Source organism: Sphaerodactylus townsendi, linkage group LG03, assembly GCF_021028975.2.
Source record: "Sphaerodactylus townsendi isolate TG3544 linkage group LG03, MPM_Stown_v2.3, whole genome shotgun sequence".
Classification (NCBI taxonomy): domain Eukaryota; kingdom Metazoa; phylum Chordata; class Lepidosauria; order Squamata; family Sphaerodactylidae; genus Sphaerodactylus; species Sphaerodactylus townsendi.
The window spans coordinates 127,146,318-127,173,140 of record NC_059427.1 but is presented as its reverse complement, the minus strand read 5'-3'; the positions used below and the strand labels follow the sequence as shown (position 1 = coordinate 127,173,140).

At 45.7% G+C, this 26,823-nt stretch overlaps 1 protein-coding gene across 1 annotated transcript; it reads right to left on the bottom strand.

Moving 5' to 3' along the window:
* Window positions 1-849: 849 nt before the first annotated feature.
* LOC125427864 lies at window positions 850-25,975 on the bottom strand. Its single transcript, XM_048487422.1, has 8 exons — window positions 25,905-25,975; window positions 24,334-24,496; window positions 18,705-18,840; window positions 15,751-15,935; window positions 4,846-5,035; window positions 4,369-4,460; window positions 2,823-3,085; window positions 850-904 (listed from the first exon to the last, which is right to left on the bottom strand). The coding sequence occupies exons 1-8, from the start codon at window positions 25,973-25,975 to the stop codon at window positions 850-852; spliced, it is 1,155 nt and encodes a 384-aa protein (XP_048343379.1).
* Between the last annotated feature and the right edge of the window lie 848 nt (window positions 25,976-26,823).

Sequence of the window (26,823 nt, the reverse complement as noted above, 5' to 3'; positions counted from 1 at the left end):
AGACTAATAGAAACACAGAATTCCTTAGACAAATCTTTGAGGTATAAAAAAAATGCTAGAAACAATCACTGTTCCCACTGCAAGGCTATTGTCAAGTGCACCTGAGAGATGCAATTCACAAACTCTCAGTATGGTGTAGCAGTTAAGAGCAGGTGGATTCTAATCTGGAAAACTGGGTTTGATTCCCTACTCCTCCACCTGAGTGGTGGAGGCTTATCTGGTGAACCAGATGTGTTTCCGCACTCCTACATTCCTGCTGGGTGCCTCTGAGCTGGGGCCGGCCAGTCTGTTTCAAGAACTCTCTCCAGCCCTACCTGCACTCACAAAGGGTGTCTGCTGTAGGGGAGAAGGAAGGGAAAAGGGCTTTAGCAAAGCCACCCTGAGACTCCTTTCAGGAGAGAAAGGTGAGGTATAAATCCAAACTCCTCTTCTCCCTCCTTCCAATAATTTCAGCAATTAAACGCACCACTCACATAACCTGTTTTGGGTATTTCTTATGATTCTACTTTAACAAAATTTTAACTGGCACATACAGGCTTTACCTAACCTAATGTAAATGTTAGCTAATACAGTGTAAGGAACATCATAGCTGAAACAGAAGGCAAAACACTAGTCTAGATGAAGGCACTAGAAAAACATTAACAGTTGTAGTAGAAACCATACAGCTTGCCAAAACATTTCTAAAAAGATTTGATTTCTTGCTATTAAATCCTGGATATGATTCAGTACAGATAATGGTACTTACTCTGAGCAAGTCAGCTCACAGACATTCCAGTTCCAATGTCCAGAAATGGCTTCTGCCCTGGATCAGACACTGCTTATCATTCTTGGGATCCAGTTTTAGAGTCCTTAGGCAATTATAGCATGAAAGTATACTGTAATAGAATCTCCAAAGTTCATTTGGCTGCAACAGCAAGTAAAGAAAGTTAGCATAATTTGTTCTGGAATATACAAATAACAGTTTACCTTAGGTAAGAATATGGATAAAAATTCACTAGGTGATAAAACTGTCCCAAAATATGGTGATTTAATATTAAAACTCTATAATTTAGAGGGAGGGAACACAAATGTTGAGAAGAGTATTGGAAGTAATATGAACATGGAAAACAGATAATAAACTTCCAGAAGATACAAGAATACTTCAGTAAAAATTCATTTGTTAATAAAAGGGGTTTTTTTTAACAAAAAGCAACAGATATCTAACCTGTGAAACCACAGGAATCAGATTCCTAATCTATTAAAGACATAGCTAAATTCCACAGGGGGACAGGCTTCTGCAGTACCTGCTGATATAGCCCTGGGCTTCCACAGGGCAGATTAATCTTTGCCTTCCCTACCCCAGTCACTTGGCAAAAGCCACCTCCCCTCCCACCAACAACTAATCAGTAACTGAATATCATTAAGGCATTACAATGCTATGTGGATCAGGTTCTCTAATTCCCAACTTTAATTTTTTTAAGGCTCCAGCCCTTTCCACTGTAAAGATATACCTTTTCCCTTTACTTCTACAATGAAAGGGGCTAGAAAGACTTACTTTTATGTTTAATTAAAGCTGGAACTTCAAAGAAGCTAGAACACAAATTGTTGCAGTGATATAAAATATTAAACTCTACTGCCAATGGCAAGAGGAATAATAATAGCCAGAGAAAGGGGAAAGAATAACAGTTGCCATGTGGGCTGGATTAGGAAAATAAAATTTCCTACCCATATGGGAACCCTCCAGTCTTTGCAGCAATCTTTCACAATCTGTCATATTTCACCAGTTTGGGAAAGACTAGATTAAATCCATGCCTAGGAGCTGCATGAATGTACCATGATGCCGTGAGGAAGCAAAAACACTCCACAAAAGCACGGGAGCGGGGGCAAATAGCCCATGTGAAAATGGCCATAGTGTCTTAACATTGTTAAGGTTTCACAAATGCATGACTGTTGGGAATTAATAGTCATAGTTTCTTCCACCAAAATAAAAGTCTGAAGTACTGAACCACTTTAAGACTCAATATGGGTTTAATGTCATGGGTACAACTGACTACAGAACAATATTGGACTCAATGGAACATTGTTAGCATATTTTGAACATAGAGAAGTCATAGAGAAAGGCTGGAACAAAAATTGTTAAGGCCCCATTATCGTGGCCCCATCCACAGTATTACACAGCCTATACTTAGACTGGGAAAGGCTACACATTCCAATCTGCTGAATTATTTATAATTTGGACAGAAATTGTCCTTATTTCATATATTGAGAAAGCGTCACACTGCTAGTTTATAAGCTAGCTCAGTTCTTGCAGTCCGATAGAAAATCTTGTTCAGCTGTACAATGTTAATTCATTGAACTACAGTGAGTATGGAACGGAGGATTTTCTTTCTCTCCAACTTTAGGGTAAATAGCTTATGTAACAACAGAAGGAAAGCACAAAGGTTGTTTAAGGTCTGAATATTACCCGCTAACTCCTTTTGGGAATTAATGAAATGCTTTTTTCCAGACTCTGAAACAAAACTTCCTGGACTCGATCCAACTGACTTTTTTGAGGTTCAGCCACTGCAGACTTTAACATACAAACATACACACCCCCATCTTGTATACAATGTAGTTTTTGACACATGGAGTGTCCAGAAATACCAAAAAATGCTTTAAAACATACAAAGACAAATAAAGCCCCAAATTACCCACAACACCTGCAGCCTATTTGATGTATTAGCATCTGCTTTATGGGTGCTTTTCTAAATAAATCCTGCTCTGAAAAGTAAAGAAATCCATCTCCAACTATTAGCTGATTCTGGCCATTTTAAACACCACTTCTATAACAGCGACAACCATACCTTCTGTTTTTCTGTAGGTTCTTATTGTTCTGATCCAATTGTTGCTTTTTTTCCTCGGTTTGTTGCACTAGCTTCCCCTTCTCCTCAGTTCCTTTTATTGGAGTTGCTGCTTTCTCACAGGTATTCCCCTTTTCAGTTGCTTTTTGTTGCTTTTTGTGATTTGATGCACCAGCTTCCCTCTTCTCCTCAGTTCCTTTAACTGGGGTTGCTGCTTTCTCACAGATATTCCCCTTTTCAGTTGCTTTTTCTTCCTGCTTTATTTTCTGTAATATATGTTTCACATATGCTTAGAAATGTCAGGCAGCTCACATAACTAATAGCAAAGTTAAAAATCCAACTTTGCACATTATCTAGGTCTGATTGCTTGTTTTGTAAGCCAATTTAAAAAAGCTATAGCTAAGTTGGCAGAGCCAGGTAATGTGAAAAGCTGGGCCATGTCCAAAAGCTCATTTTCACACTGGGCTGATTTTCAGTTATTGGAATTTCTAATTCTGGAACAGAAGAGAGACCCAGTAACTCAACCCGGTACCCAGATCTGGGCATGCCAGCTCTTACTGATTGTAGGCAGCAATGCCATATGAGAAACAACCTATATTTTATAAGAGAAAAAGCCATTGCCCCACAGCATTTTATTTGCACATCAATCAGAAAGTGCAGCACGATCTTTGCTGCTCCTGGGTCTGCTGAGGCTTCAGAGGCCTCCTCCCTCCCGAGGCCACATGATGCCTGGAGGGGCAAAGCCAGTAAAGGCTGGCTGGTATGTGTCAATGAGGTGGACTGGGGATGGGCTTGTGTCATGCATTGGCAGTTCCACCCTCTTTTCTCCCCTATGCTCAATGGCTCTTCTCCCCTCCCTCCCTCCCTCCCTCCTCCCTCCCTCCAAGTGAATGGCTCTTCACTAGCATTTTTATTGTTAAGGACATTTGAGTTGTTATTCTGTTATCCTGTCACAACTTGGTGGATTGCACACCAGAGTTGATCCCTTTGGCCCGGGGGGGGGGGAGGTGGGTGCCTCGCGTGCACCTCTCTCTTCCTTTACTGGGAGGGCCCCTACTGGGTCCTTAGTGGGGTGAGGACCAGGCCTTGTTGTCCTTTTTGCACGCCTAGGCAAGGGCTGCTGGATGGCCTACGTATCCCTGACAGCAAGGGAGATCCAGTTCGCGAGCCAGCACTCCTAAACTGACTTGCTTTGCTCCCTTGGTTCCCCACCCCACCTCCTGGCCTGGGGAGCAGGTATGTATTGGGTCCAGCTAGAGTACTGCTGCCAGGGTTCAGGATCCATCTCTTTTGCTGCACCTCTGCTTCAGCTGACAGTTTTCAACAAAAAAAAACAAAGCTGTAGCCAGTTTTTATTACCACAAAGAAGGTTTTATAGCACATTTTATTTTGCAGGCAAATTGACCACCCTCCCCCCCCTCCTGGGTGGCAAAACCAATTCAACGGACTGGAAGGTGTAGCTTTTCCCAGTCTTTTCTTTCTTTCTTTCTTATTTATTTATTTATTTATTTATCTACTTTTATACTGCCCTCCCCCGAAGGGCTCTTACCTTTGTGCCAGAATCCTTTTCCTGTTGTTTGATTCTTTTTTCAGTTTTTGTCTTACAACTCTGTTTTGTTTGGAGATCTCTGGTAAAGGTGTCTTAATCAAACTTTGATCCTCCCAGCAAGACTGGAATTTTGCATCTATATTTTCAGATGAGGTCACATTTAAGTAGACGGTCCTGATATGTTTTCTGCATCTCCTGTGGAAATGTATGGCTTTGTATCACCAACTGAAGCCCCAGTTGTTTCATTTTCTAGTGAGTTTTCAGTCACAGAAGAACGTACATCGTTTTGTTCTCCACTAGAAGGTAGCTGTTCATCAACTACAACATCCTTCTCCACCTTCTCCCCTGGAACTGCTGCACCATTTTTATTGCCTTTTTCTAGTGCTTGTTCTGAATGAAGTGTGATATCAGTGGTATCACTGGGATTTTTTTAGTCCCACTTCTCCAAAGTTGCAGATGAGGAGTTCAATGGATTACAGCTTTTATTCTGATGCCCACCATCTTCAGTGGACCCCCTTTCTGATTTGGCCAGTTCAGCTTGATTTTGTCCTGCTTGGTTGTTTTTAGCTGCTGTTTCAGCATTCAGAGAATGATCAAGAGTGGTTGGCACTGAACTTAAGTCACCCAGAAGCTCAGAGATTGAAGCTTTCGTATTCTTCTTCCTTTTCTGTTGTGTGATGAAAGGAAAGAAAAGAGGAAACAACAGAGTTACATGCTTTTCCATCATGGAAATCATCACCATGTTCTCCTCATTAGATACAAACATAAATTAACCTTCTCAAGCATTTTCTCAGTCATGCTCTTAATTCCAGATTTAAGAAATGGAGTTGCAAAGAAGGCACATATACCCTACTTCTTACTTTGAGCCAATCTGCCATAGACCAGGCTATGGAATCTAAACCACACTGTGACACATTCAGAGAGAACCTGTACTACAGAAAGTTTCTAACAGAGCAAATTATTCCACATGAATTATACAAGCAACACTATTAAATCCCAACACTCAAAATCTGAGCTGTAATTACTACTTTTTGCTACTTGAGTTTCCACAGCAGAACCAAGCTTCCTACTCAACTTCTCTTCTGGTTGTCACTATTTCTTGAGCTACACTGACTGCTACATGAGTGCAGCAATCCTAAGCAATCTGTATGGAAGTTCTGCTGGCTGAAAACGTTCAGCACCTAGGGCTCTCTCATCTCTAAGGAGACCAATAAGAACTTGCTGATCAGCGTGACTTTCCCTGTAGTGCGACCACTGTGATCGAAATAAGGGAAACTGAGCAGAAGTGTGGAGATAACATCCTGAGTGGGAATCGCCAGCAGCGGGAGACCGGAGGAGTCCATGTTCCTAAGCGAAGTCTCCCTGGTCTGCAGTTCCACAGCACCTTTTATTGTTACTCTATCGAGTGTAGGAGAGGGAGGACTGGGGAGTTCGGGAAGCGGGGAGGCCGGGGAGATCATCAGGTGATGCATGATCTCATCTGGCTAAATCTTGAGGCGAGAGGAAGCGATGCAGCGTCTGAACCTAATCCTCACCTGAGGCAAGACCATTGTCCCCTCGTACGGTGGTGGAAGCCAGACAGTTAAAACCTGTGACTCATAGAGAGGATGAGGTAGAGTGCTTGTCACGACCCGGCAAGGCCAGCCGGTCCGCTGGCGTCCTAACGTTCCTCGGCCCCGGCACTCCGCTGGAGTCGGCAGTGCACTTACTACATTCTCCTCCTTTTACATTTAAGAAAACGGGGGCCCGGCGCCTAAGGGGCTGCATTTAAAGGGGCGCTGTCTCCTCCGGCCATTCGGGTCAGGCTTCGACCAAGCAGCATTACTGTGCACATATTAGAATTTGGTTGCGGGGTAAAGGAAATCACGAGGGGCTTACACACGTTACAGGCAATATTAGATACGCGGTGAAGCGAAACAAGATCCGATAATAAGGCACACAATTAGGGACAACGTGAGCTGTACAATAGCACTCAACCATCCTCCGGCCAGCTGTAGTCTAGAGGGCTGACCACCAGCGAGACAAAGGCATCACACTTCCAGATTAGATGCAATTCTCTTGCAACTCACGTAATAATGGTGGGAATCGTGGGAAGGGATTAAAACAATGCATATTATGTACACTCTCACCGCTTTGGTGATTCGGTTAATGGCGGCATGATTATCTAGGAGGCGCTTTAATGAAGTTCTTGTTGCTTTCGGAGGCCAGGGCATCCAGGGCAGTGAAGCGGAGTTGAGGTGGACTTAGCGACAGGTTACGATCCAGCTGGCCAATAGTACAGGAAATAAGTCAGGGGGCTCCCACAAGGGAGGAGTCGCTAGGGAGGGGCGAACTCCGGCTTCTCGAGAGGCGTCGACGCTCGCATCCGGGCAGGAGGAGGGATTGAAAGAAAGGGCCCGAGTGGAGGCGATGGCGGCGGTGTCCGGAGGCTCCTGGGGTGCAGGCCACAAGTGCAGGAGTGAGCATGCCGGCGGTGGCAGAGGTGAAGTCGGGCAGATAGGCGAAGCGGAGATGCAGTAATAGCAGATAGTATGACGAAAACTGGAGCATGCGGTAAAATTAAACAATAAGACATGGTTACCAAAGCTATAAGTTCGGTGACTCTCTGCGAGAGCAAGGTCGTGGGAAAGAGAAGCGTGTTCCGATAGCATGCAAGTGGCTGAGGGCAGCGGAGAGTTCAAGGAGTTAACCTATAGGATATTCCCAGCTGTAAGCTCAAATTCGGCCCGGGGCGTTAGGGAGGGGAAGGAGGATGGCGGTCGTAGATGAGGGTCCTGCAGGGGTGACGGACTGTCACGGTGGGGAGGGTAGCTGTATTAGTAGCTGCTGATGGCTATAAAATCCCACAGTGGTAGCCGCCAAGCGCTGCAGCTTTAGGATTCTTGGCGTCTAGAGGGCCCGGGTCGGGCTGCTCTTGAAGTCGCCGGGTTGGGGATCTTCGGTGCGTTCCGATGCTGGGATTGCAAGTCCTGCTGAGGCTGTAGGATGGGGTGCTCGGGGGGAGGCCTGTTCGTCGCCTCGGTGGTGTGGCTCTGGCCGTTTGGCATGCGTTCCTCGGAAGCGATTAGGACATGTCGGACTGGGATCCGCCGAGAGACCTGTAGGAGAGAAGGACTGAAGCCTGCCCCCTTCCCCAGGTTATGAGGGGTACTTCGGCCCCGCCCGATTCGATCTAAGGAGTTGGCGTTGTAGTAGACCTTGAAAGTGGAGGAGGGTCTGACTGCCTGAAGTGTCTTTCTATGGGGTGACCTGATTTGTCCTGATGGTAGAGGCGAGCAAATTCGTTGATTAATGGTGAAAAGTACCTTTGGGGCTGTTTTGTTGTATGTGGCCTAAAATGGGGGGGCTAACTCTGCTTTAGTTTGTCTGGCTAAAATCTCTTTGAAGTTGGCGATTTGCCCTTTCAGCGATTGCTTGCCCGGTGCTGTTGTAGGGAATCCCGTGTGTTATACGATTCCCCAGTTAGTGCAGAACTGGAGCATGGCTGCCGAAGAAGAATATGCTTGGCGCCAGCGTTTGTCCGCTTTTAAGCGGAGAGAAGCTGACCATAGCGATTATATACATAAAGAGGTGCTGGATATGGCGTGATTAGTGGTCACCATTACCGAGTGGTAGTGTAGAGCGTACCCAGTGCAGGTATCTATGGTTCACGTGTAAGGTGCTTCCAGGGGGGGGGGGGGCTGGGACAGGAGGACCAGGGTTACGTCCATTTGCCACAAGTCATTTGCCAGGGCCCCTCACCGGGTTTACCGGGGGGTCTGACGAGGGCAAAGGCGTGAACGTGGCGTCGAGGATTTAGCGATGGACTGCGCCTGGTTGAGGGGATACTGCAGTGATCACGGGCGAGTGCTTTTGCCCCTGGTGGAAAAAAAGTCGATGAGCTGGAAGAGTCGGCGGAAAAGAGGGTGGAGATGTGGGTAAGCGTTGTCTGCGTGCTGCTGGTTTCCCCTGCGCTGAGGGCCTGGGGGGGCGGCGTGTGGCTCGCGATATGGCCTACAAAGTACTTGGGAGGTTCTGGATGCTAGAGGTTCCGTAGCATCAGGAAAGAGACTCATGAGGTTTGGAGTGGGTCCGAGGGAGCCCGCGTGAGGCTCGGGGTAAGTGAGCAATTACGCGCTTCATACGTATTGGGAACTCGACCAGAAGGTTGAAGGAGTTGGGGAAGGTTTGAAGAGCCATGAATGGCCGCTGGCCGGGTCAGCTCCGTTGGCGTCGAAGGCTTGAGGCGGCGTGTAAGCCGGGTCTGCTACCATTGACCATTTCCCGTTGAAATGCAATGCGGCGACGCTACCGTCCCCGTCGGGCGAAGATAATTGGTGGAGCCTTTGGAGGGCAAAGAGGGCAGCTAAAGGCGTAATGGGACAGGGGGTAGAGTGGAGGAGAGCAGTGAGGCGAGGGGCCACAGGGGGGGAGGTGGAAGAGGGGATCTCCCCGCGAGGGCACACCTCTAGGGCCAGCTGGAGGGGGGAGGAGGCATTCAAGAGGGGTTGGAACTCTGTTCTGTTTGCAGAGGCATGATGATCTTTTTGAGGTCCCATCCCACCATTGCAAGTCGTTGGCAGCCCTTGGGTTGATGAGATCAGCTGTAAAGCTGGCCGGGGTGGAGAGGATTTTTAGCGGGCACATAGAGGCAGAGTAAAGCCGATTACGACAAAAAGAAGGTTTGTAAGCGGCCCGTGTGTACCCTAAGGACCCCGGTAGGGAGAGGGGGTGTTGCAGAGGAAGATGAGAGAGGTTGATCTTTTGAGGGGGGACTCGATCCACCCAATGGCCGGAGCCTAGGACCTCCTTTACTGCTCGAAAGGTGTCCTTGTGCTTCTGGAGTGAGTTGGATCTTGTCCCTGGATTTTGGCGAGCCGGGAGTAAGCGAAAACAGGGGGGGCTGAGCATAGTGGTAGTGAGGCGAAGAAGGGCCGGACCCAGTTGAGGGTCCCGAGCAGCTGCTGCAGCTGGAGGGGCGCGGGATGGCGTGTCTGGGATTTTGATCTCCCGGTATGACAGAGGCGGGTAGGAGTGGAGGGAGCTTATGCGGGCCAGATACAAAAAATGGCTCGTTCTTCTGCCTTGCCGGGGGCGTGTGCAGGCCTGACTGTTTAAGCGTCACGCCATTTAGCAGCCGTTCCACCCTCTTGAGAGGATGAGTCAGTCACGGCTACTAGGATCATCATCCATGTAATGAACTGATCATAGCTCAGTAGCTTTAGTAGCGAAAATGGGAGCTAAAGCTGATGAATGAAGAATTGACACAAGGTGGGGCTGTTGAGCATCCTGGGGCAAGACCTTCCGTTGGTGCATTATCTGGCCATTAGGCTGCTGATGATTAAGCACGGCACCGTGAAGCGAAATGTACTCGGTCCTTCAGGGGAGAGGGGATACAAAAGAAGCAATCCTTCCAGGTCAACAACCAGGACCTGGTAGTCTGAGGGATAAGGTTGGGGTTGGGTAAAGCCGCGTTGAAGAGGAGCCCATGGGCTGGATACAGGCATTTACTGCTCCTGAGATCCTGTAGCCAATCGCATACCGGCCACTCTTCTTTTATTACAAAGACAGGTGTGTTCCAGAAGACGTTGAAAACCTCAATGTGGCCTGCGGTCAGCCCTGCGTCCTCCGCGAAGTTGGTGCATGGCAATCAATTTCTCTCTGGGCAGCTGACTGCACTGTTCACCACCCATACTGGGAGTCTTAAGTAGTCCACGTGAGGGAGGAGCAGTGAAGCGGCGGGCTTGTTCGTCTCGAGCTCTCCCACCTTGACTCATGCCCAGGAGGCGAGCTGTCGTTACCCGCCCGATCTCTAAAGAAAAGGGTTTCTGGTGCGGCCTGCTCCCTTTCCTCCCCAGGCTTCCGCTAAGTGTGTCCCAGCTGGCCACTGATCAGGCCGCCCGGGCCCGGCACCCGTCGATGGCTGTGCTGGGGCTAGCCCCGCACCTGGGAGGTTCACCTGGGCCTCCGGGCTGTGTGGAGTGGTGGCGGATGCTGGGAAGTAGGAAGGCCAGTAGCGTCGCGGCTACTTTCGTGAGGTCGCGTTCCTGCAGGATGCCGCCCACATTGGGGTGTCTTGGGCTCGAGCCAAGCGAATCCGTACCCCTGTAGCAAGGGATAGTTTTTACTTAAGAGTGGAGAGGCACCGGTATCAGGCCTCCCTGAGGGTCTTACTCCTTTGGGGGAAGACCCTTCGGTCTTGAGGAATTAAGTAGCCCTACTGGGCAGCCTGGGTAATCTTCCTTGAGTGTCCGAGGGACTGAGGTGGCAAGGTGAAACACCTGCCTGGGGCTGTTTCCTGCAAAGCGCAGAAGGGCGAGTGGTCAGGAGGAGGTCCAGCGTGAGGTAGGCTTAAGGACGATATCCTGGCAAGCCTTAAGCATGCGGCCAGTTCAGGAGTCCTTACCTAAACTACCTGTGATTTACTTATGCGGCATTCAGCGGAGAGCTCTCTTTGTGAGGCAGCGCCTAAGGAGTTAAGCCCTGAGCCTCCTCGTTGTCAACCTGCTCTCTTATGAGCCCTCCTGGAGTCTGCCTCACAAACTTCAGTAGGAGTTCTTGGGGTTTTGCGGATGGCAGAAAGCTTTAATCTTGGAGCTGGCCAGAATTGAGGACCCTGACAAGCGCCTTGCGTTTAAAAGCAGAGGCTCAGGCGACCGTAGGTGGCTTCAGAGTAGGGACAATCTGATTGTTGGGGTTGCTGGAAGGCATCGAAGCCCGTGGGATTGCGCTGGCGGTGTAGGCGCCCGCCCGAGGCTGCCCTTCGCCCCGTAAAGAGCATTGCTGGCCGAGTTCGCTCTCCCAGATCGCAAATTGTCGCGGGGCTCAGGAGCATGCGGAAGGCGGTCTTCCAGTCGTCCGGGACCATTAGGTAGCTCCTGTGACCGCCTCGAAAGCATGCTTTCTCACATAGGGGTGAAATTGTCCGTCCGCACCGCTTTCGCGGAGCTTCGGTGAGACGATTTTATAGCTCAGGGGCGGTACTTTCGACAACCCGCCGAACTATGCCATCCTCCCTACGGTATCACAATAGAGTGGGCCAGGGCACAATCACGCAGAATCTGGCATCGGAAGCTCTTCCGTCAGGGTTTCTTTCTTCTGCAGATCGTAGCTAATACCGATCCTGCAAGAGTTTTGAAAACCAGCGCCATTCATTAAGCGGCGCTGACGGAGTGCACAGTGGCCGGAAAATGAAAGCGGAGCAAAGGGGGAGAGGCGGCGAGCGCCGCTGGAGAGTTTGAATTGGGGTGTTGGGGAGCCGAGGGGCAGAAGCGAGGACAGAAATCCAATTTAGTGGATAGAGAAATTCCGAGTTGAAATCTGAAGGTGAAAGATCGAAGCGGGAGGGCGTGACCTGCAGCAAGGGAGCGGCCGATTCTGCAGGCTGATGGCGACAAAACATTGTCTCCACGTCAGTAGCTTGGCGACGCATCGTGAGGCTCTGTGTATCTTGGCGAAGTGCGCCCGATGTTTTCCCCAGTCCTTAAGATTCAATGTCCCCCCTCTGGGTACCATGGACACTGAGCTTCAATCCTCCTCAACCAATTTGCGCGGCTCCCTTCTCTTCGGGGACCCTGCCGCATTTCGTTAGCGCTTTCAGTTAGATCCACGCGTGCTTGTCATAAGCTCCTGCTTTTTTGCAAGCTCCCATGCTCCACCCGGTGTTCCGTCCGGACTGAGAGAGTGTCTAGGGCCAGCGTGTCTTCCTGGATGCGCCCGATCCAGGAGGACAGCGATGCACGGAAACGGTGGTCCCCTGGATCGCCCGATCAGCGGACTTCGGTATGGCGACCCTTCCCCGAAGCTTTGCACGGTGAGCAGGGTGGAGGTTGAGAGTATTCCGGGTTTTGGCACCAGCTTGTAGTCGCACCGCAGCGCGTCAGCGTAAGAACAGACGCAGAGGCTGAGATAACATCTGGTGGAGATCGCCAGCAGCGGGAGACGAGGAGGTCCGGGTGCGGTTCTTAGCGAAGTCTCCCGTCTGCGGTTCCTGGCACCTTTTATTATTACTCTATCGAGCGTGTAGGAGGAGGAGGACTGGGGAGTTCAGGCGGGGAGGAGTCGGGAGATCATCATGTGATGCATGATCTCACTCTGGCTCGTCGCGCGAGAAGCCGGCGTCGCAGCGTCTGGAGCCTAATCCTCACCTGGGGCAAGACCATTGTCCCTGCGCCCGGTGATTGAGCCGGGCGGGACAGTTCATGACCTGCTTGACTCCTTGGGGGGATGAGGGAATTGAAGTGCGTCACGCACCGGCAAGGCCAAGCCGTCCGGGCTGGCGTCCCAACGTTCCACTACGGCACTGCTGGGTCGGCAGTGCACTACTACATTTCCCCCTCTTGGTTCCTTCCTCACCGAACGATCCGCAAAAGAAATGATTTACACCAGCCAGGGTCTGTAAACAGCTTTTGACGTGTATTTGTGCATTTAAAACGCCTAAGAACAAAGTCAAATGAAATCAATCCCTTTCAGTATACTGAGTAAGCTTTCCCAAAAACTCCAGCAGGGTGGAAAAGTCCTCCTTACTACTGAAGAATCCACCAGCTTCCTTTTTTTGAGCTACAAGCATGGCTTCAACTGGTGATGTTCTCACTGGATCAACAGTAGCTTTTCCATACACCCCACCAATGCAGAGAACGGGGTTTGGGAGGGAATTCCACCTCACTTAGAAACTGTCCAAAACATTCTTCCAACCAGAACTGCAGATCTTTCTGCACAAGAGGATTTTCCATTCTTTGGTCTGCTCTGGAGCTCCTGGAGGTTTCTGTCTCATTCCTCATACTATTGGCATGTCTGTCATATTTTTATCCTGCCTGCCTTCTCTATGGAGATAAGGACAGTGATGGTTAATATATATGAAATGTACAGATTTGTCATCTAAAAGTTTAGAAAAAGTCCAGAGGGATCTGTTTCTCCTTATCAACTATCAAGTGAAACAGGAGATGTTCTGAGTTGGTGCCTGGTGTCCAGAGATGGTCCTGAGCTGGATGAAGGCCAACATGCTGAAATTCAGCCCAGGGGAGAGGCAGGCATGGGAGAAATCAAGAGGAGGGGGCATGGCAGCTGGCCAAGGCTTGCCCCAAGGTTCTACTACATGAACCAGGGCACTGCTCAGTGCAGCTGTGCAGGTCAGGACCCAGAGATGACTCCCCCCATAGACCTCCACTTGCACACCTAAGCGGTTCAGGGCCTGCCCACCAGTGCCCTCTAAATACTTGCAGCCTCTATTAGGCCATGACTCTGAGACAGGTTTTTGACTCTTGCCCCCTATTAGAGCAGCAGGAGTCCCATCCAGGAGCCCCTTTAAGCCCATTGGGAGTCCTTGCTTCCTGTGAAGATCAGGAGGAGGATCTAGAGAGACCCGAGCTGGAGGAGGTGGGCAGCCCAAGAAGAAGGGAAATGCCTCAGCTGCCACCACACTGTTTCAGTGCAGAGCATGTCCTGCCGACAGTGCACCTCTCCAGGCCGCCCAAAGAAGTATATGGCACAGCTACAAAGCAGCTCTCTAGGCCCCAGAAATTGGAGAAGATCTGCAGACATGATGCTCAAAGAAACCACTGCCGAAGTCTCATCTTGCAAGGACTGTGGGGAACACATGCCCTGGAGCTGTTTAGGCAAAGAAAGTTCCAACTGCAGTGACAGGAACCCACAGGCCCTTTCCAGAAGGAGAAGGTGGCACACCTCATCGCCAGAGTCTTACCTCCTGGGCCAGATCCTCTCTAGTCAGGCTACAGGTACCCAGTGGAGTGTGCCGTCCCTCCCTTGCAAAGCATAATGACTACACTCCAGCTGCCTTCCTTACTCATTGCTGGAGGATTGTGTCTGCAGTCGTGAACTAAGCAAGGGAGTGGGGGGTGTGTGTGCGTGTACCCGAGAGCAGCCTGGGGTGCAAAATATGCCCCAGGCCCTCCTCCTTCCCCAGCTCACTGCAGGGGACAACCCCCCGTCCCTCACCACCCTTCCCACCCTTCATGGTTCCTTTTCCTTTTCTAAGAACTTTTTCAGGTGCTGCAAAAGGCAGTCTGTTCTCCAGTAAAAAAAGGCCTGAGGGACTACAGTTCCCAGCAAGACCTTGGGGCTCACAGGCTCTCCTAGAATATGGTTCCTCAGAGCAGTTTGACTGAGAACAGATATGCTACAGCTTCCCTAGTCGAAAGTTCTGAAAAAGGAAAAAAGGAACTAAGGAAAGGGTAAATGAAATAAAAGTAATGAAGCCGAGAGAGAAATGTAGAGAATCGCACCCGGCACTTGAAGTTTGAGAAGCCCAGCCCAGCCTCTGTAGTGGCTGTGCCTACCACCCTCACCCAGCAATGCCTGTGGACTTCCTGCTTGGAAAAGGCACCCACAGTCAAGTGGCACGTAGGGCACACACCCTGACTTGCCCCATCAGACCTATGCACCTGACTTCTCCCTTCTCTTCAGTCCTCCAATCTCTCCACCCACAAGTTGGAAGCTCTGGTTCCTACATCTCTGCTTACCAGACCTTGCCCCCATCTCCAATTCTGCAATACAGTTGTTTATAACGAACAAAGAAGAGGCCTTTAGTAATCAACTCCACACAGTTTTGCCTATCTAATAGGTGCTTGAGATTTCCCACAACTATTCTGGTCTCTCAGCTATTACTGTCACCAGACGCTTGATAAGAACAAGATTCAGATCACTCATATGCTTAGTGTAATACAGCAAAACTACAGGCAGGTTTCTGAGCAGGTCTGCTAATTAAGCCCTCTTGAAAAGTTTTTAAGATCCTATGTCAGGCGTTGCATTTCCACACAATATTGGTAGCTCACTTAATATATTTATAAACCACCATTTTCCTAAAAGCTCAAAGTAGTTTGGTTACAGATTTAACCTCAATGCACACAGTCTTCTTCGTAATAGATTTCAAGCAGACAATTCAGGGGTAACTACTGGTCCATACTAATGCACTTCTTGTGGGTGCACCACATACAGGAAAAACTACCTGCAGTGGGTTTGAGTACAGTCTGCAGCCCTCGTATGGGCCTGGTTTCTCCCTTCTCCTTTTTCTGGATGGAGGATTATCATCCAGTTTATCCCAGGGTGCATTGTTCTCTACTGCTTGCTAAAAAATAGCCTTGCTTGCACAGAAAACAGCAAAAAAAAGAACATGTTAATGCAAACATGGTCAGTAAAAGTAGCTAGAACAGGGGTAGGGAACCTGCGGCTCCAATTGGCCATGCTGACAGAGGCTGATGGGAATTGTAGTTCCTGAACATCTGGAGAGCCGCAGGTTCCCTACCCCTGAGCTAGAAGAACCCTGCTGATAGTTCCACATTGTCAGTCACCAGAAGAGGGACATCAATTGTTATTACTCTCTTTATTAAGAAAATAAGAAAAGTCACCTGAGCCATAACGAGCAACCTGTACCTGTGGCATACTCACTTTCTTTGGCAAAATCCAATCCTCATTCCCAGTACTTTCTGGCAGAAAATCTTTCAGATCATTTGGCATCAATTCAGTGGGTGGATGCTCATCACCATCAGGTTTACAAGAGCGGATGCTTTCATCCTTCAGTTCTCTCCCTGTTTCAATCTCCTCCACTGTTCTTGCATCTTTGTTCTCTGCGCCTGAAACGGAGATCTTCATTAATCTATACAATCACAGTAGTCATCAGCACTGAGAAACACCATGCAAGTGACTGCAAGCTGCCAGTTAATACTATTGGATCAGCAGCTCTTCAAAAGAAAAACTGAACTAAGGAGTTTGCACCCAACACATAACCACTATTTAAATGCTGTAATTAAAGTGAAGTTAATGTTGACCTCATGGCTTGAACAAAAATTAATTCTGGCAACTCTGAAACCAGTTAACTACGCTGAACTCTATAAACTATATATAACAAGGTGTGAACATATAGTAAGAGTACTTAAGATAGCATGGTGCCCTGCAGATAAAGATAATTAATCAATTGATTAACTGATGATGATTTGGGAGGGACAAGATTTCTTCTTTTCCTCAGAGGAAAAGGATGCTTTACAGTAAGTATCCAATAGCCAGTTTTCCCTCTGAAGCAGAGGACATCTTGATGGGACCTCCCATAGGAGTCTCCTGAAGCTCTGGGTAGCACCTTCTCCCTACTTGTTTTTTCCCCTAGTCCTATCTTATGTCCAGCATTTAGCACCATGTGGTTCCCTACTTTGGTTATGCATGATTTCTCTAAACCTGGAAGTGACAACATCATCTGAGAGCCATGATCATGGCACCATTTTGTTTATTGATATTTTAATGTTTTGATTATTTATATGATATTTATATTTTAATTGTAATTCTATGTCATTAGCCACCCAAAGTTTGGCTTCAGTCTTTTAACCTTTACTGGCGTACAGAGAGTATAAAACACAGAATTTGACAGAAACATGAGCTCAAATTTTAGATTCTCAGAGTCTTATAAACAACAGTAGAAACACTGCCACCTTGTCCTTTATGATAGGATTTTGACCGAATAGAAGATATAAGAGTATAAGATAGAAGATCGCTTATACTCATCAGAAAATCCTTTCCATTTAGCTAAAGATGTACTGAGGAGTCTGTCCCTAATGTCAGTATAAAAGGGGCAAGATAGATAACCTCTTGTAATGCAACTTTCAGTTTATCAACTAAGATAAACAGCAAACAGTAAACAGCAAACAGTAAACAGCAAATAATCAATATTCCATAATGATATTGGTCTATAATTTAGATGCCGCCAATATTATGTTAGCGTCTTTCCATGAATTCAGCATCTTTCCTCCTTGTAAAGTGGCATTCATTGCATTTGGCAAAGGTTGTAATATCTCAACTTCCAAACATTTATAATACAAACCAAAAAGTCCATTTATAATACAAACCAAAAACTTCCCTGGTTTAATTTTTTCTTATCACCTCTATCCACCTCTCTTATTGTCATGGTACCACTCATAATATGCCTGTTCTTCTTTAATCTGTTCTGTGGTCTTTAGGCCAAACTGCACTTTCCTGAGGTCGTCTGTTTTTTACCATCTTAACCTCTTATATTTTATGTAAATTCACATAACAGTTAAAATTTTCCTATCAATATACTGTCCATCAAAACATTGTCCCCTTCTTGTAATTTTAGAATCAGATAAACAGCAAACAGTAAACAGCAAATAATCAATATTCCATAATGATATTGGTCTATAATTTAGATGCCGCCAATATTATGTTAGCGTCTTTCCATGAATTCAGCATCTTTCCTCCTTGTAAAGTGGCATTCATTGCATTTGGCAAAGGTTGTAATATCTCAACTTCAAAACATTTATAATACAAACCAAAAAGTCCATTTATAATACAAACCAAAAACTTCCCTGGTTTAATTTTTTCTTATCACCTCTATCCACCTCTCTTATTGTCATGGTACCACTCATAATATGCCTGTTCTTCTTTAATCTGTTCTGTGGTCTTAGGCAAACTACACTTTCTAAGGAATTCGTCCGTTTTTACCATCTTAACCTCTTATATTTTACATTCACATAACAGTTACATTACATAACATTCACATAACAGTTAAAATTTTCCTATCAATATACTGTCCATCAAAACATTGTCCCCTTCTTGTAATTTTAGAATCAGTTCCTTTTCGTTTTCTTAATTTATATGCTAATTATTGCCCTGGTTTATTATTAAATTGACAATTCTTTTGCTTTACATATTTCAACCTTGTATCCATCTTTCTCAGTGTTAAGAATACTTGTTGTAATTTTTAATGTGTTGTAGAATAATTTTATCTATTGGTTGAATGTTCAGTACTTCCTCTTTACTTTTTATTTATTTATTGTTTCAATTTTTATGTTTCAATTTTTATCTCCTCTTAACAGTTTCTGCATTTTCTCTTGCCTCTTGTTCTTAAGAATTACATTGGATCAAATATCCCCTCACATAAGCTTTATGTCCATACTGTAGCATTCTCAGGTCAGTACCTTCATTCAAATTAAATTCAAAAAATCCCTTAATTTTTTTTCTTGCAGTCCTGAACAACAGAGTCATTTTGCAATAAGGTTTCATTTAATCTCTAAATATACTGGATATCCTCTTACATTCCAAATTTACTGGATTATGATTTGAGAAAGTCCTTGGTAGAATCTCTGCTTTAGATATCTTGGAAGCCAAGTCCCTTGAAACCCAGAGCATATCTTTTCTTTAAAATAATTTACGTCTTTCTGAAAAATTAGCGTAGTCTCTCGATTTTCCATTTTTTGGTCTACATTCATCAACCAAACCCAGCATGTCCGCAAATTTTAAAAAAATGTATTTCCATGGCATCCATGATGTCTAACAGGATGCAGCTACATTCCACGAAGCAATTTTATAGATTAAGATACCTCTATATATTTGCTTACTTTGTGTGTTGTCAGAAGGAGCTAATCTTTCTCCACAATCAAAGCAAAACTTGTGAGACGCATTTTGAGATTTGCTGCATTTTGGGCATTTAATGCCCTTCTTCTTCCGGCGCCCCAGGGTGACGGTTTTCCTTGACTGTTGAAAAGATATCAAAAATGGGCACAAAGTTCATCATATGACATAGGTTTAAGTTTCACTCTCTAGAAAAGGAAACTGAAAATCCAGGAAGCCATGTTTATTAATCTTTCAACATTTTGCATAGTGTTATAGGAGAACAAACAAATGTAGTACAAATTCATTCACCATTGCAGGAGAACAAAGGTACCATATTTTTCAGACATGCTACAGAAAAGCTCCAGGAAAACCTCTCAATCATAAAGATAACACACACACATTTAAACCAAGTAGTAAAGTTATGCTCTTAGAAACTCTGCTACCCAATTATATGTTAAAGCTTCTTCCCAACTCAGTGCCATTCCTGCTGCTGTCCTTGTGTGCACAGCAGGCAAAACAGCCACTCCAAGAAGTGTGTTGCCAAGCAATGCAGAATGTAACTGTCTTACTTAAAACCAATAAATAAAAACCGAACATCAGACACTAAGATTTGATCACTTGTTTCTCACCTTATCTGAACTAGAACTTTAAACCAATTATCTTGCATGCTATAATCAAGAAAAGACATGCCCTACCAATCACAATTTCCATTCTAATTGTCATATCCATTTGTTTCTAAAGGTACATCTATATTTTGAGACAAGACATTTATTGCTGAATCCTGGTGAAAAACAGACTTATAGATTGTATAGTCGGATCACCATCATTTATTCAAACTCTCCTCTTTTTCAATCAATATTTTAAACCATAAATACAGTCACAAAATGTGAAACAAGCATGTGTAATAAGTCAGTACTAAATAGCCCTCACAGAGAATATCCTGGTAGCCCTCAGCCAGACCAAAAAAAAAAAAAATGCTGACATGCTAGTGGAAGACCAATTCACAGTTTGATGCAAAATGGCCAACACAATAAAATAAGTCTTTTGGAGGCACCCAAGCTAGCATGAAAGCCATGGGTTTGGGGGAGCTATTTTTCCATCACCAACCAAAAGGGAGACTGCAAGCAAAAAATCAGAAGGCACTGAAAATTGGAAGGGCAGCCACTAAGGAGGTAGAAAAAAAATTCTCCAAAATTAATACTTGAGATACAGTCACTGACAAACCAAGGTCAAGTTAATTCATGCCATAGTATTTCCCATTACTATGGAAGGTTTGGAAATTGGACAATGAAGAAAGCTGACAGGAAGAAAGCAGAGGAGAATGTTACCAATACTAAGGACCAACCAAAAGAAACAAATAAGTGTGTTCTAGATCAAACCAAGCCTGAACTTTCCCTAGAAATTAAAATGACTAGACTGAGGCTGTCAAGACTTTGGTCACATTATGAGAAGACAAGACTCACTAGAAAAGACAATAATGCTAAGAAAGGTTGAGGGAAGCCGGAAAGAGGGAAGACCCAGCATGAGATGGATTGACTGTATAAAGGAAGTCACAGCCCTCAAGTCAAGGCTGTTAACAATAGAACGTTTGGGAGGACATTAATTTACTATTTCAATTTCTAAACCACCCTCCCCCAGAGGGCTCAGGGTGGTTGATTCATAGGGTCACCACAAGTTAGAAGTAACTTGACGGCACTCAACACACACAGTAGTTCTCCAGCAGAATGAACTGGAAAAGTGTGTGAGACTCAAAATTGAGATGTGTGAGAAAGAGATTTTCCACATATGTTGGTAAGGGGTTTTGGGAAAAAAGACACAAAGAAAGAAGCAGACAGCCTTTGCCTAAGTTTCAAGCCTGGGCAGCCGTTGCAAGAGGAGAGAGTCTACGAGTGTTGGCTCCTTCCCCAGCCACGCCCCTGGTTTGCAGGCAGAAGCTGTGAGTGTGCAGGGATGCTGGTGTTCCATGCAGTGACCCATCCCACCACCCGGAAGAGCTGCGGTGGCTGCATGCCAGCGAATTCATCCCTCTGCTGGGGTAAGTGCCCTGGACAAGGCAAATCCACTGGCATACCCATGTGTCACTTCCACTCCACCAGAGGATTCAAACCCCCCCCCCCCCGGATGAAGCTGTGTCATCTTTACTGGATGACAGTCACAGCACAGTCTCAAAAGTGTTATGAAATCCCAGCAAATGTACAGAGTGTATGCCTCCACTCCACAGTAGATAAAAATCAATAATTTTAATTGGATTTTTAGTGAAAATTGGATTTTTATTTTAATTGAATTTTTTTTACCAAAATGGTTTTTGAGGAAAAATCTATCTAGATAGTTTAAACAGTTTTGTATTTAAGATACATTATAGTTCAAAGTTTATTCATCGTGAAATAAGGATTAGTTTTTAAATACGTATCATGAGACTACATATTCATGTAATGCTGATTTTTTTTTCCCCTAAGTGAATTCCATTAATCCATTCACAATGTTATGTTCTTCCAGAAGTTTCTGTAAGATTATTTGGGGCAATTTTTTCTGTCTAAAGGTATTATCATACATATTTGGTTTTGCAGTTCTTAAAACTGAATTAGTATCTGCACGGATAATGTGCTCGTTCTTTACAATAGCAAGGTGGCCCCACACAGTTGAGAAAAAGACTTTCCCATCGCTCCCTTGAAAATCTAGGTACACAGAATCAACCCCTTATCTTGTATGTGCCAAGTTTCAAGAACCGCAATGAATATTGTTTGGAGCAGAATAGCTCTGCACAAGGAGTGTGAAGAGGGAGGGGCAAGCAGGAAAAAATGAAAGTGAAATTTTTTTAGCAGAATATTCCACAAGTCTTGGAATCTTTGTGTATACAACCTGAGGTTTTCATATTATTCCCTCCCTGGAGGAAACAAAATCTATAATGGCAACAGGCCAGAAAAGAGATCCAATTTGGGAATGTTTCAATAAAATTCTTCTACCTATGGTTAAGGCAGGCAGGCAGGCACACACACAGAACACAAACACTGCAACAAAGAAATGCAAGATCTGGTGGCCTGAATGAAACTGAAGATAATTATGAAACTAGAAATACTAATAGCATAACCAAATCAGTAATTTTATATAACTAAAACTAATCTAAAAACTTATTATTCTAAAAATGAAACCTTCATCTGGTTATAAATATTAAATATTAAGATTATACCAGCAAGAATGAGTCTTTATACAGAAAACCATGACTGAAATTTAAATTGTGATTTAAATTGATCTGATTTAAATCAAATCCACCCTACCACACTCACTCATGGTCATTACTGAGCAGGAGGGTGCTTCGGAGTTGATAGGAATGTATATCATCCTACAGGAATCAGTAGTCCTCAGATCTTTCTAAATGTTACACAAGCATACTTACAAAAATCTATGATCCTTGCTCTTTGTGTACAAGCATGTTCTGGCAGAATTGTTGTGTTGAAGAACTGTATGCTGCCATGTTACTATCTGTGCACAATTGTTTGGACATACTAGAATAATAATTGTTTCGGTTACAAGCAGGACTGAATTAAAACCTGCTGAGACCCTGAGTTATGTCAAGTCTGAGAAGCCCCATAACATTACCCCCCCCCAAAACAACACTTTTAGTGATTCTTTTTGTATTTAGAGACACCTCTATAATTTGGTAAAAGCCTAAAGGCGTGTTTTACTTGCAGTGCATAAATTCTTTAGTGGGTTACAAGTAAGTTAACTTTACTTAGCAAGTGCAATCAGTGACCTCTGCTTCCAAAACCGTAACAGCCACAGGGGGAAAAGTAATGGGGAGGGAGACTAGACAGGTAAAACATAAGCATCTGGTGCTTTATGCTCTGGTCAATGATTCAGAAAAAAATTCCATTAATCCATTCACAATGTTATGTTCTTCTAGAAGTTCTTCCAAAAATTCTGCACCTGACCAGTGGGGAATTAACATGAGAAGCCATCACAAGATGCATATTCAACCACTGCTGTGGAAATTGAGATTGCCCTCCTTTTTCAGAAATGGATCAGCTAGACACCCAGATCAATCCTACTTTCCTCTGCAGTCCTCAAGTTGAGCCATTTGAAGAACAGCCACTGGCAGCAGATAGAGGTCTTTTACATCACCTGCTACCTGAATGTTGCAACTAGAGATGCCTGGGATTGAACTGGGGATCTTCTGTATGTATCATTTTGTCAGTATTCCTTCCCCACAACCAGTTCCTGAACTTTCTGTTGCATAGATGCTCACTGGAGGCCACTTTCCCAGCAGGAAGATATTGCATTCCTGAATTTCTGCCTGCCATGTTGCAGTTAAAACATACAGGAAACTGTCAGATCACAACCAAGCAAATAATGTCAATACTCCAAGCCGCAAGAGCTAAATGCTCCCTTGACACTTGGAATTCTTAACATATGTTATTAGTGTGGTATACTGAAGTAACAAAAACCAATCTGCCAGTACAGAGACTGTTAGAACACAAGAAAAGGGTATACAAAATTCCCTTCTCTGTCTACAAAGAGGGATTTCAAATTATGTGCATCACTTCCACAGCCTCCAAGCAGCCCCAACTGCAGTGACTAAACAGTAGGCGTCTAAAAAATGCAAGAGGCGGCTTAGGCCTGGCCTCCATGTTTTCTCTCCCCTGGAGCCACCGTCCAATCAATCAGTGACCGTTATGCAAATTCACTGCCACACACTTGTCTCCCGATATCCCACCTACGACAGGTGGATGCTCGACCAATAAGAAACCAAAGAACGTTTCCCGCACTACAAACCCCAGAATTCCTCGCGGTAACATCTTTCAATAGGTTTGCAAATACCGGAGTCTCTTTATCCAAGTAACAATATTTGCACGATTCCCCAGAAGCTACTCTTCGCCAATTCAAACACACCCCTGCCTGTTTTTATACGGTAAGGAAATAGCCCCCTGTCAGAAAACACATTACGTCACAAGTATGTATTAAATCTCAACCGAATAGTTTGAACAAGAATGCGTAAAAATTATCAATATTATTATATTTTTAAAATAAAGGCCCAAATAACAATTGCCGACATGCTTCCTACAACGTCCTTTGCAACTATACCTAATCACCGAGGAAACTGTAGGCGGCCCAGGAAGACAAGCAAAAACTAAAAGTAACCACCACCACCACCACCTCCTAACGCCGTCATCTCGCTAACCTCATTGCCCGGGGGGGAGGGGGCAAATAACAATGCTGTATTAGCGAGGATTACACTGTCACAGATCGATGCTGCGCCCATCGACTATAGGAGGAAGCAACGGTCTCTGTTTCCAAAGCGAAGAAAAACCACCCCGGAAGGCATGCATTCCCTCGCCCCTGTAGCAAACGCTGGTCTTTTAAAATAATCTCGACCCTAGACTTTCCCATCCAATTGCAACAAATCGGAAATCGAACCCCATCCCCGGTGCCGCTACAATATCAGGTGCGAAAACTTTAGCGGCTGTTTCCAGCAATGGCGACATCAAAAACAAGGACAACCCGTGTAACAACCTCATAAGCCACCAGGCTCCTAACTGCTCCCTCATCCCGATTAACTGACCATTCTGGGAATCAAGGGTCACGCTACTAATTGATTAGCTGCACAAATGCGTACTCTAAAGAGCATGAGTTACTCACCCCAATGCACTGCTGAATTCGGAGGTACCACCAAAGAACCGCTTCTCTGCCTGATCCGTGGCCGGCACCTACTACTTTCACTTTCCCTCCAACTCGCCTAGCTTTATGCACAGTTTCGTTTTCCCGGAGGTCGCTCGCCGCCCCCGCCCCGCCCAGTCCAGCCCTTTTTGCTTAGGTTTCCTCCCAGCCCCCATCTCTTTTTGCGCTTGCTCCAGTCCAGCCTGTATGTCCGGAGGAGGGAAATTCCGAAGGACTGAGTGGATGATGTGGTTTTAGTCCCAGGTAGAAAAGCAAGCGATGGGATCTCTCTGAACCCTTTTGGTAAATCTTCTCCCCAGAGCTGAATTTGCAAATAAAAGCTGTCTGAGCTGTTGGTATTTGCAAGTGACTGTCACAATTCAGAGGGTTAACTATGGCCAGTCCATTGATTAAGCTATTGGTTAGCTAACCCCAGCATTGCCCATGTGTAGACAGAAGTTATAAAGTATGTTTCTTTGTTTGAACCACACAAGGGGACCCACAACGACCATGCGAGGCAGAACCTTTGCCTTGCTAGGTAGGCACCAATATTAAGTTAAGAAATATTAAGTTAAGAAACCCAACATGAGCCAAGAGCCAGTGGCTTTCCTGCCTAGGGACAGGGGGTACCCTATGTCCCCGGGCGCCCCCATTGGTCATGGCATGGTAGGCGCCACATTTCAGGGTCGTTTGTGTGTGTTTTTAATTTTTAAAGTGTTTTTTCACGTTCCGGCCTGCAGGGGGCGCATTTGTAAGGCTAGTAGCACCAAAATTTCAGGGTACCATCCAGAGACTGTCCTTATGATACCATCTTCCAAATTTGGTGATGTTTGGTTCTAAGGGGAGCAAAGTTATGGACCCCCCAAAGGGGGTGCCCCCCATCCCCATTGCTTTTCAATGGGAGCTAACCTCGAGATGGGGGGCTACCCATTTGAGGCACCATAACTGCAGTCCCCCCAACAATTTCACTGACAAACTTCTCCTCTCAGAACTCTCTCCAACTCCCCACACTCCAGAAGCAAAGCTCACTTAAGCTTGGATGCTATTACTCAAGGCCTCTTGGAACCCACCTTTGAAAGTCTGAAGCCTCTATCATTCTCAAAAAAAAAAATGTGGAGTCCTGCCTCCAGAAATTCCTCATTAGCTACAATGGAGCAAAGTCACTGCAAAACAAAGAATCTTGGGCAAATTTCTTGGGGTGCCTGGCAGCAGTGGCGTTCCTACTCTACAAGGACATGTGGGTACCCTTTGTCCTCCTCAAGGCGCCCATGTTTGGTCACGTGGGGGGGGCGCCAACATTTCAGGGCTTCTGTTTGTATGTTTTTTACATTTTACTTAGTGTTTTTTTCACGTTCCGGCCTGCAGGGGGGCATGCATTTTAAGGCTAGCGGCACCAAAATTTCGAGAGGCACCACCCAGAGACTGTCCTGATGATACCACCCAAATTTGCCCCAGTGATGTTTGGTTCAGGGGAAACGGAGTTATGGACCCCCAAAGGGAGGTGCCCCATCCCATTGTTTTCAATGGAAGGCTAACCTGAGATGGGGGGTTACCCATTTCGAGGGACAATAACTTTGGTCCTCCTGAACATAACTTCACACCAAAGTCTCTTGGGTGGTGGCATCATAGAATAGTTAACAGATGATCCCCTGAAATTTTGGCGTCACTAGCTGTAAAACTACACCCTTAACTACAGGCACCTCTAAAGAAATTTGCCCAAGATCTCTTTGTTTTGCAGTGACTTTGCTACATTGCTTAGCCAATGGGGAATTTCCTGAGTGTGTAGGGCAGGCTGCACATTTTTTTGAAGATAGAGGCGCAGACTTTCAGGAGTGGCTCCAGGAGGGCATCCTGCTAATTGCATCCAGGTTTGGAGACTTTTGCTTATGGGGGGTTCGAAATTTTATGGGCCCCAAGGGAAACTGAGCCCTTGTTTCCTTGCTCCTGCACATGAAAGCCTGTGGGCTGAGGTCTCCCAAGAACTCTCCTCAACCCTCCCCACTCCAGATCTAGCAAAGCTCACCAAGCTTGGATGCTGCTATTGCTCCAAGGTCTCTTGGAGGCCACCTTGAGAAAAGTCTGGTGCCTCTATCTTCAAAAAATGTGCAGCCAGGCAACACACACTCCAGAAATCTCCCCCAGAATCAGCCAGTCTCTTCAGCAATTTCTGTGGTGGGAAAAATTACATTTCCCCACCATGGGCTTCAGTGGGAGCTATCTGTTATGCCCAGATGGCTCTGTGGTAGAAGGTTTCAACAGGAGGCACCTCGTGGTAGGGATGTTGCTTGCTCTGAGTGGGGGGCATTTCCTGTAGGGCTGCTGGTGTGAGAGTCTCCTGAAAAGGAACCAGCCAAATTTGCTAAAATGTGTGTGTGTGGAAGAGGAGAAAATGCTGTGGGCACCGAGTTGAAGAGTGAACCTGATGCCCACAGCATTCGAGAAAGGCCATCACAGGCAGAGCACTTTTAGCAA

Bases quoted from the DNA above. Each gene is read 5' to 3' on its own strand.
- LOC125427864 (XM_048487422.1), bottom strand. From the start codon at position 25,975: ATGCCACCACCCAAGAGACTTTGGTGTGAAGTTATGTTCAGGAGGACC. The intron at 24,497-25,904 runs GTAACCCCCCAT...CTAAGCAAAAAG, and splicing joins GTTATTGTCCCTCGAAATGG to GGCTGGACTGGGCGGGGCGG. The intron at 15,936-18,704 runs GTAAGCAAATAT...TCTCCGTTTCAG, and splicing joins TCCTTCTGACAACACACAAA to GCGCAGAGAACAAAGATGCA.